This window comes from Anarrhichthys ocellatus, unplaced genomic scaffold (genome assembly GCF_004355925.1).
Source record: "Anarrhichthys ocellatus isolate YVR2014 unplaced genomic scaffold, GSC_Weel_1.0 scaffold13, whole genome shotgun sequence".
Classification (NCBI taxonomy): domain Eukaryota; kingdom Metazoa; phylum Chordata; class Actinopteri; order Perciformes; family Anarhichadidae; genus Anarrhichthys; species Anarrhichthys ocellatus.
The window spans coordinates 6,918,231-6,929,219 of NW_022280043.1; the positions used below are offsets into that span (position 1 = coordinate 6,918,231).

Sequence of the window (10,989 nt, forward strand, 5' to 3'; positions counted from 1 at the left end):
CACACACACACACACACACACACACACACACACACACACACACACACTTCTGATTTCCTATTATGTCTGATTATGTTTCAGGTTATATTTTGAATCTGCATGTTAAAAGTTGTAATACCTTTCCTGATTTATTAATATGAATGCCGAATGGGTTTCTTGTTCTATACTATTACAATTATTTTGTCTTGATATGAGTTTGCACTTTGCACCTAGAAAAATGTTGATTTAGGCTTTACGAACCCAGTTATTACATAATTATTTAAGTAAATTAATGACAAAGAAAAAAAAAACCCCTATCGATTCTGAAAAGCAAATACAAGATGGTATTTTCCAGCATTGTGCAATCAGACAGGAGATAATGGATAGGAAAAATTAAAGAGAAATCCATGTAGACTGCAGGTCACTTATGATTACTTTCTATGGCATTAGATATTAGGCTTATTATCCAACTCTCAGCATGAAAGCGAACAAACGTATTTCCTAAAATGTCAAGCTAATCCTTTAATTAGATGTAATTCACGCTGATTTAAACTAATACTCAACCAAATTAAATATTTGTGATCATTAAGAAACATGTTGCCAACCAATCAAGTTTCTGCTCTGCTTGAATATGAGGCTTTTTATTCTTCAGTCTAAAAGGACAACATCAGCTTACCCTCTTACTCTAAGCATTAAAAAAAGGAATGACAGCAGGCAGCAATGTGACTCAGGGTTACTTTTGTTGATGGACATTCATGAGCTGCTACGCATCAAAGCCCTTCATTACAGCGCGACGGTGCTACAAACACAGCAGCCCTGCTCAGACAATTGTCTCAGCCTGCACACGTCCCACATCAGCTGACTCTGAGATAAACGGGGGATATGCTGCTGAAAAAACACTCGATTCTGAATTTCAATGCCCAGTTTAGCAACTTTTAACCCACAGACTTAACTGCAGTAACCTCACTGATTCATTTCTACAGATGTTTGCCTGTTTGGAGGGGTGAGATCATCCGGACTTAACAAAAAACCTAATTCTTGAAACCAGCTTACAGAAACCATCATCAGGCTGGGGTTACTTTTGTTCATATGAAGATGCCCTCTCACACATTTGTTCTTGGTAGACATCAATCGTTGCCTCTGTTATTGTGGAACAAAAGGAGAAGCCACTGTAGTTTCGATGACTGTGGCAGATATCTTACTGTATTACCTCATGCTTCTTCTTGAATCTCTCTGTTTCACTTCCACACCTCTGACTCTTTATCCCGGAGGTTCAGCAAAGCCAGGCACGGCATTCTGGGTTTGTGGTGTCTGGTTTGTGACCTATGTGTAGTTTGGTCGCTGTGGTCCATCGCATCTGCAGAATGCAAGCACGAAATATGTAGTTTATGTCTATTATTGGAAATGCATCTTAGTAGAGTAGGTGAATGTTTCACAAGAGATCAAACATGTTCTTAAAACAAAACAAAAAAAGTCATTGCGTGACAATGTTTAAGGTGGAATTATATTATTGATCTTGATTTGTTTGTGTGTTTGAACTGGACTGGACTTGTTATCTAGCTGAACATACAGTGTCTTTCTGTGTGTGACACACCTGCAGTGACACACACCACACAATATTGTTGTGGAATATCAAGGTCAATGGTTTTTAACAGAAAAGTGACACCTAAACATACTGAGATCAATCTTATCGTATCTTACTTCACATTTTATCAACCGGTTTTAATCTCATTGTTGTTTGATTAGCGTTTAAACAGTGAACATTTTCATACATACATACATACATACATTATAGCTCAACTATACATTTAGGCACAGTCTTCCGTTTGCTTTACACACAGTTGACCCCTTTGGGTTATCACACACTAATGTTATCATGCTCTCACACTAATTATCTGACCAAGCCAACCCATTTAAACTTTGTTCCTGTGTAAAGTTGGGTTTAAAAATGTTAGGTTGACAACACAGAGCCCAAGTCCTAAAGGGCAAGGGTCATTAAACACAGTCATTGATTTAATCAGAGCAAAACTTTTTTTTTAATATCATAACTAATGGCAGCAAAACACACTGATGACTCATGACAGTTATGCTCTACCACTGAACATTTGTTGCTCAATAAGCTGAGGGAACCACCTTCTATCAAACATCCCCTTTTCAATTACAAAATCCTGTGAATTTCTTGTCCTCTGCATATTTATTGTAACCTATAAACAAATCTCATCTTTTTCCTCCATGGTTCCTGTATAATCTACTTCTTTGGCCCATTGTCCAGTTCACACGTAATACAAATAGTTCATGTTCTCTGTACTTTATTACCTGTAATCCTTCTTTTGTAGAGTTGTTTTACTGTACCTGAGAGGGATTGACTTGGGGGGGTTGTGTGTCTGCAAGGGGTAGATAGGTGGGGTGTCAATGGTCGGCAACGGCATACCATTTAGATTGCAATGCAAGTGTGAAAGGCTTATTTGCATCCTGGCGCCAGGGGGATTTATATTCACATGAGAACACTTGGTGATAAGGTTCAAAGAAAAACCTGCAAACTTGTGGTCACTTAACACAAAACCTGCAATACCCAGTGGTGGAGGAATTACTAAAATATGTACTTGAGCAAAAGTAGCAATACCATTATATAATAAAAGTAAAGGTGCATAAAAATAATGGAAATAATCAGAAGCACCAATTTCACTTGTTCAATTACAATTATTGGCACACACTGTTGAGATGTCGCCACATATGTAATTCTTCATAAACTGTTGCAGAATATATTAAATCATGCCATCATGCTTCATAGTTCCTCTTTCGAAGGAACGAAATGATCTGATAAATGTTTTTATTTCCGCTTTCAATGGTGGAATTTAACGAAGTACATTTACTCAAGTATTGAACTTAAGCACAAATTTAATTGTTGACTATTTTTTAAGCTTTTTTTTCTACAATTAAAACTTAAACAAAACAGTATATAAATATGATTGGTATACTTCATCTCACCAGCCTTTACTTGTATTGGAGTATATTACAATATTTCACATTGTAGTGAGACTACTACTTGAGTAAAAGATGCAAACTATTCCAACCTCTTAGAATAATGAAAAAAGTAAATTAGCCTCAGCAAAAAACTTGTAACTTGCAATTTTCTACTTTCTACCTCTAACAGCAGCACGTGTAAGGCTCACTGTTGTTCAGGCTTTGCACGCTATGAAAAGAAGAGACGTATTTTTCATGACGGTCGTGAAACTTTCACCTTGTTATTCTCGTGAAATCCAGATTGCTTAATCAACCCCTCACACAATATAAACCTGTGAGAACTTCGGACGCGGTGTTGGTGAAAGGTTGCGTGGAGGGAAAACAGGAATCTGTGCAGACAAATCATCATCACCACGTGAATGCTCGCGGGCATCCACCCCCCCCCCCCCCTCCAACTGCCCCCTCCGCCTCGCCCGCGCAACAGTCTCCTGCCAGTGTATAAAAACCCGCAGTCACCGTACAGGGAGCACTGAGAAAGCTCAACCCCTCAGGTGAGTGTCAGGACCGCACGGCGTGCAAAGATAGTGTGTTCTCATTTAATCCCCGTTGATAGAAACGTCTTTCTGATTATTCTATCCATGTTAGAATTGGATAATTTCTCGTTTTAAATCGTTATACTGCTCAGTTATACCATACTATATTTATTTAAAACAGTGAGCTTTTTCTTAAAGAAAAAAAGAAAAAAAACATTTTGTGCTTAAATTGTAGCATTTCTGCTTCATGCCTTTGCATTGTTGCTTATCTTTCCCTTCTTTAATTCACAGGAGTATCTGTCTATCCAACAACCATGCAGGCCGTAGCTCTGATCCTTGCTCTGGCAGTCATCACTGGTAAGTGCACTAACTTGGTCTAGGATTGACAACACTAATTCTTTTATCAGATTTGTATATTTATCCAACCTTTCCACTGTGCCCATGACAGGCTGCAATGCCCGTGTTGTGCGCCAGGCTGATGCCACCACAATAAGATGGGAGGAATCTGTGGATCGTTTCTGGCAGTACGTCTCTGACCTGAACAAAAAGGCTGATGGAGTTGTGGAGGAGCTCAAGTCCTCTCAGCTCACCAGGGAGCTAGAGTAAGTTCACTTTATCATTCTCTTGTCAGCTTGTTTTCAATAGGCAGGGATTTGTTCACTACATCCTTAGTTTCAGTACCTCCACATGCTCCAATGTCCAATGTCCCTTTCCTACTTTTCTCTTGGTCTCATTTCCAAACCTTGAATCTTGCTAACCCACAACCTTAAACTGTAGTTACAATCCTAATTTGTCCTCATGTCTGACCATCTTGTCCCTCTGCTTCCAGCACTCTGATCACCGACAGCATGGCAGAGCTGGCATTATACAGAGATGACATCAATACCAAGCTGACCCCCTACACCGATACCTCCACTGGACAGCTGTCTCAGGACCTGCAGCTTCTGGCCAACAAACTCCAGAAGGACATGCTGGATGCCAAGGAGCGCAGTACTGAGTATCTTGGTGAGCTCAAGACCATGATGGACCAGAACACCGATGATGTTCGCGGCCGCATCAGCACCTATAGCCACAAGCTGAAGAAACGCCTGAATAAGGACACTGAGGCGATTCGCAAGTAAGTGGGGGTGAAGGGTTTTACACTTTATCAAACTTTTTTTTCTTTGCATGAAATCTAAATGTCTCCTTCTTTTTCCCCCTAAGCTCCGTGGCCACCTACCTGGGTGAGATCCAGTCCCGCACCTCCCAGAACTTCGACACCGTGAAGGAGAATGTTGAGCCCTACGTCCAGCAGGCCAGTGACACCGCCAACAAGAAGCTGAGCGACATCTCCACCATTCTGAAGACCCAGGCTGAAGGCTTGGGCCAGCAGCTGGAGAGCCAGGCTGAGGGCATCAAGACCCAGCTGGAGGCCACCGTCCAGGACCTGCGCACCTCCCTGGAAGGCAGGATCGACGAACTGACCGAGATGATCTCCCCCTATGCCACCCAGATCCGTGAGCAGATTGAGAACGTCATGGAAAAGGTCAAGGAGACCGCCACTTCTTAAAGAAAGACTCTGATTTCTTAATACCCTGGGGGAAAGGTGGGAGTTGAGAGTTACTGATGATATCTTCATATGGGTGCTCTATTGTTCAGGATAAGTGGATGATGAGATGAAGGAGGGGGATAAGGTGCGTCTTTTACAGAACAGCCATCAGATAAACGTCTGTTTGGCTTCTTGACTGCATAGTCACCCTTTTTTCTCTTGTCACCTCCCTTGATCACTGAACACAAGCATCCCAGTCAGTAACAGCATTTAATACACGAACAGGAAACTATTTTTGGTAATATGCTTTGCTTTTCTACTGGTAATTAACCGTTATAGCTGTCAACCCACCACCCAACGTTTTGTATTGAGCTTCCTACATTGCGTTTGGTTGTACACATAACTGCTGTCCTCATAGGCATGGTATATCATTCCTAAATGCACCTAGCACAAGTGTCTTTCTTTTCAATAAATACACTGAATAATGATTATGATCAAAAGATGGGGGGGGGGTGTGCGGGATTTTAGGTGAACCACTAAAGTGTCCTTCTGTATTCTCTGCATTTCTTGTTGTGCTTCACACAGAAGAATAATGTAAAACTTGATGCATCAGTTATTGTAATGCTGCCTGTCTGTTCTTTAGTCTGACTTTAGTGTCCCTTGTGTGTCACATGCCCACCATGCTGCTCACTGTAAGCACACTGTCTGTGTGCTGAACAGTGCTGAGTGAATAAAGAACTTAGAAAACATGCTCCGTTTCCACTGTTCATGTCTCTGATCAAACACAAGTGTAATCTATTATTTAAGAAGAGGTTCAGTTACACTAACAATTGGAGACTTCACAAAGATGTCTTAGATAAACTGAATGACTAAATAATAACAATATCATCCTGAGCAACTTCTAATAAACGTTTTCATCTTTACCCATTACATTAGCAATTGCTGCATAAGGTGACAGGACTAATTATACAACTGCATTTATCGGAAGTTATTGGCCTATTTGACCACACCCCTTGCTGAATTGGGTCTTTCCGTTTCTACAGAAGTAATGAATCTTACTTTTTCTTTTTTTACTATTCGTGCCCTCTGTACTCCACCCCAATCCTCCCCCTTTCTCCATTAGCACTCCTCACGCAGCCAAACCCCACAACCCTCGGCCTGCACTTTTGCTAGTCCAGACTTGTAAAGATCTGTTCCCAGATTCCATTCTCTTGATCCAAGCAGGAATTTGGGAACACACTGTGCCCTCGATTGAATTCACATTATGTTGACACTATCATTTCTACCTTTATCTAGGCCCATATTACATTATAAGCCATGCCTCAGTGCGTTTGTATACACATCTTTGCTCAGACATGTCAATAAGAGGTATTCATATTTGCACAGATGCTGTTTGTAGAGAGTGTGCCCATATGCAAGCATATGTTTGGAAGCATGTGCATCCTCCTTACGGTTAAGATGCATATCATTGAACTGCTATGTTTGTTTCTGGCAGGGGATATTTGTTGCATGTCAAGTCTCTCACCATCAGCTATTAAAGAAAGGCAAAAATGGCCAGAAAAGATCGATTAAAATTTTTTAGTATGGGTCTTTCTAAATGTACTTTTCATTTTTCTGACAGGTCATACGGTGATTAAGAAACATAACTTTACGACCCTATAGCGGTTGCAAAGGACCCAACTCGTGAGATTTTCAGCTTGCTACACATCTGGATCGCCTCAGGGGAAGAGATGGTGATGAATGTTCTAAACTCAGATCAGTCACTCCTCAAATGAAAAAAAAAGAAAAGTTTATGCTCAAACTCAGCAGGATTTTTCCTTTGAAGTATAGAGCAGAGGCCAGTAGAGGACACCATTTGTCCTTTGTTCATCTCCTCTCCTATCCTCTGACCCCTCCGCTTGAATCCATGCTGCACAAAGTTGCAGCTGTGTTTTCTGTTTTGGAAGATAAAGTAAACCTAATTTGCTTCATAAAGAAACACAAATGCTGTGAGCTTCAAGAGCACAACACACATTTTTCTGAGATTAATTTAAATCAAGGAGATGGTAACTGCTTAAGAACCACTTTGAGGTGTCTGAATTAAGATAAACAATGAAATATTAATTCATAAATATCACATGAACTGACAATTAGAGAATCAATGTAATATAATTAATGCTTGGATTATGCTATATTCGGGATTTTGAGTTGGCATGGGACTGCACATCAACATCCATGGTTCGAATCGGACTGGACACTTGGATTGGACATGACCCCCCCCCCCCATGTTCTCACACTTCCTTTTTAACTCTTTGTACGCTAACAGAAATAAAGGCAAATGCCCAAAACAATAATCTTAAAGACTTGTGGAATTTGACGTTTCTGTAGAGACATGCAAAGTTAATTGACATTGATATGTCTCTGAAAGTCAATTATTTGTTCATTTAAGCTTCTTTACTCTACAAGCAGCCTCATTCTGTTACAAGAAAACATGTTTACCCTTTTCTATCTGGGTTAAAGGTCATTGCATGTAAAATTAAATAATGACTAACACCATGGTGGGTGTTTGCCCCCGATGACATCACTTCTTTCAGGAACCAGTATTTATTTGGCAAACAACAGACAAGTGAAACTCCTACTTTAAACTGTCCTTTGTTGCACAGATCAGTCATGGTTGGAAAAACAGGAAAACCACAAGCATCCTGCCAGATCAGCACTTCTGCTCCGTCTGTTCCTATAGGGTGTCTGCGCTGTGAGTACTGCCCAGCAACTCAAAAAAACCGTCTAGCAAACTAGCAGGTGCTAGCTAGCCCATGACTGCAAGTAACCCTCCAAAAACACCCCATACAGAGATTTTCCCTCTTAATGCAACCCCTTTATCCTTCCCCTCCCCTTCAGAGCTGGCACACAAAATCAGTCACCACATGAGCCCTTGGCCAAACACAAAAACAGCCTTTTTGTAGGCTTGTTATTGCCAATTGGGAGCACGCAGGACGTGCACTTTCACGCCCTATGCCTCCTACAATTATTCAAGAGGAGCTTAAATGCACGCAAGCACAGGTTCATACATAAACCCACTGGCCACTTCATGACAAAAGAGGTGGCGATTTAGTCTTTCAGAGGTAATATGTGGGTGTTGAGGCATGTGAAGGCTCATTTAACTCAATTGTAGGCTATTCTTGATAGCGATAGCACCTTATAGATCAAGTTCGCATCAAATAGGCATTCGGCCCTTTGCAGCAGACCACTTGGTGTGAAAACAGATATCAAACTATCAGACACAGACTTCTTGGTTCTTACTCAGGTCACAGGGTTACTGCAGTTCAACCAACTCTACTGTTGTTCTGTTGCATGCTAACTTACAAGATGGACCACATAGGGTTTTGTCTGACTCACTTCCCTTTTAAGAAAAGGAAGGTCTGGATAAAAGAGACATCAAGTGAGGCAATAGGGTACTTAGTAGAGAAGTAAATGGAAAATTACATCAAAACAAAACTGGACATTACAGGAAAGCAGTCTGCTTGAGAGTGAAAGCTGGTGACTTCTGCCCCATGAACAAAATACCTTTAAAAAAGTAGGTCTTCGGATACTATTCAATCAGCTACTAAGATGGAAATAAAAAGTTATTGTATTTATATTCAACTACATATCAGAGTTAAATATTGAACATTTAACTCAATTTATTTGAAAGACATAGCTACTTTTTAAAGGGATATTTTTACAAAAGTATGATCATCAAAGGGAAACACCCCAGGTGAATAGGTTCAAATATTTAACTATGGAACCTCCCCAGTTGATTACTTACATTAAGACTATTTTTTGCATGTTGTATAAATCAGGCTATGACTGAAATATGAACAAACCTCTCTGTAAACTTTCTGAATATAGACAGGAATGAAACTGGTATGAGTATGAGGAAAAAAAATATTTTGGAAACGGCATTTAAAGATATATTGTAAAATTCCATATATTTTGTATAACACTACAGGTGAATAGGTTAAAATGAAACTTCCCCAGTTATGACTTACATCAAGACAACCTTTTTTTGGATTACAACTTTTCTAAGATTTTATTTCGAAATATGCAAATGAGGCATTGTCTAATGCTAATGTTTGTTGAATTTAGGAGAACTCTACACAATAGACAAAGTGTAGAAAAATAAACACCTTTAGAATGTTCTTTTTCCACCTCGATCTTAAAGAGATGTTATGGAAACAAAATGGCACTAAATCTCAAAATTGATCAGTGCATGAAAAACAACATTTCCTCCTGTTGGTCTTGCCTTGATGCATTGTTATTGATCAAATTAAAGTAGTTAAAGTATTTAAAGCAGCTAAAATTAGCTCCACCTTGACCAAATACAATATTAGCCTTACATGTTGAATCATCAATAATAATGATTGAATATTATAATAATATAACACTGAAACTTCTGCGTGATAATTACTTGCAGGACTTTTATTTGTATTGCAGTACTTTTCGAGTGCGGCTTTCCTTCATAAACATAAGTAAAGCGTCTGAATATTTATCACACTGCCGCAAAGGTATAAAGTATGCAACTATGGAAGTGAAAAATGATAATTTCATCGGATATGTACATGATGTGTATTATTCTGACAAACATGACTTTTTTATTTTTTATTTTGACAGTCAAGTCCAGTCCAGTTCCTTGATACCAAAAATCTCGGTTAGCCGTCATCAATACATGTAAGGCTGTTTCACACAGAGTGCTTGGCTTAGGTCCAAAGGAGCTTCCAAATATGTCAGGTTAGTGGTTATAATGCTATCAGTGCTGAACTATGCTCCTCCTGCATCACATCGCACCTTATCTATTGACGCCATTGATGCTAAGCACATCGTGACTTTATTTTACACTAAATGTGCAACAGGGACACATGTCTGACAGTAAATTGAGACATCGGATCTCTTTAGTCACGCCCTCTTCTTTGTAAACGATGATTAGATACTGCACACTGTGGTGGATGATGACCTTTATCGAGATTCACGTCATCGGTGTGCTGCATGTACCAAAATCTTACAAAATTATGCAATTAAGCATGTAACTTATTTGCTCAGTGGCTCTTTATTATAATCAGTATCTTTCACTACAATTACATATAGGTAATGGCCAAATCATGAAGGCAGTGATACCTCAGGGTCTCCACGTGGACATGTTGACTGAAGTCTGGTGTTAGACTCCTAGAACTGAGTGTATGTATATAATACACAGTTATTATGTCAGATTATGTTTGACCTTAGACGGTCAAACATAATCTATTTTTTCCCCCCTCCTCTGAAACGGACACCAGGTATGTTTGACATTTCATTGGCATCACTCTTGGAACTGAAAAAAATATCTTTTTCATTTTCTTAACCGCAGGACACTGACGTTGACACGTAGATACTGTATGTAGCCTGTATGTAGTGATAAATACACTAATTGATGGGTTGAGATTATTTTCAAATTATCTCACTTAATTTTTTTACAAGAAAGGTCAGTTTTCTTATAAGATGATACATTTTCTTAAACTTCCTTAGAAAAGGTACACTTACAGGGACGAACACTACAGCGGTTCCATTCTTTGCATTGTTTACATTAAACACCCATTTACCTTAATCTATAAATCCATATTTACAACATACATAACAAGCAAAACCTGATTTTACTTGGTAATTGGGGAACTAAATTGAAAACTGTCAGAGGTTAAATATTCTAAGATTAAAAAAGACCTTTGCTACTCAGACATCAACAGTTTCCAGACTTGCAGTTAGTCATTTAAACAAGTCCGCACAATCAGTGTGATATTAAAGCGAGGTGCATCTGTGTTTCATTATAGTAAAAATCTATTCATGATCAAGTCCTTTTAATGAGATTGTTTTTCCTCTTGAGAAAAGTACTTCAAAGCAGACCTGTAAGATATAACGGCCTTTTTGAAAACCTAACCTATGCGGAGAAGAAATGTGAAGAAATGCAAAACAAATGTGGAGGCCTTGCCTTTGCAATTT

At 39.3% G+C, this 10,989-nt stretch overlaps 1 protein-coding gene across 1 annotated transcript; it reads left to right on the plus strand.

Moving 5' to 3' along the window:
- The first annotated feature begins 3,450 nt into the window (after nucleotides 1-3,450).
- Nucleotides 3,451-5,755, plus strand: apoeb (apolipoprotein Eb). Its single transcript, XM_031853507.1, has 5 exons — nucleotides 3,451-3,494; nucleotides 3,768-3,833; nucleotides 3,925-4,078; nucleotides 4,306-4,593; nucleotides 4,680-5,755. The coding sequence occupies exons 2-5, from the start codon at nucleotides 3,791-3,793 to the stop codon at nucleotides 5,023-5,025; spliced, it is 831 nt and encodes a 276-aa protein (XP_031709367.1). The 5' UTR covers nucleotides 3,451-3,494; nucleotides 3,768-3,790; the 3' UTR covers nucleotides 5,026-5,755.
- Nucleotides 5,756-10,989: the final 5,234 nt, after the last annotated feature.

What these genes read in the sequence shown, in the direction of transcription:
- apoeb (XM_031853507.1), top strand. Translation starts at nt 3,791, where the DNA reads ATGCAGGCCGTAGCTCTGATCCTTGCTCTGGCAGTCATCACTG. An exon ending in CAGCTCACCAGGGAGCTAGA is followed by an intron (nt 4,079 to 4,305) that starts GTAAGTTCACTT and finishes CTCTGCTTCCAG; the next exon opens with CACTCTGATCACCGACAGCA. An exon ending in GACACTGAGGCGATTCGCAA is followed by an intron (nt 4,594 to 4,679) that starts GTAAGTGGGGGT and finishes TTTCCCCCTAAG; the next exon opens with CTCCGTGGCCACCTACCTGG.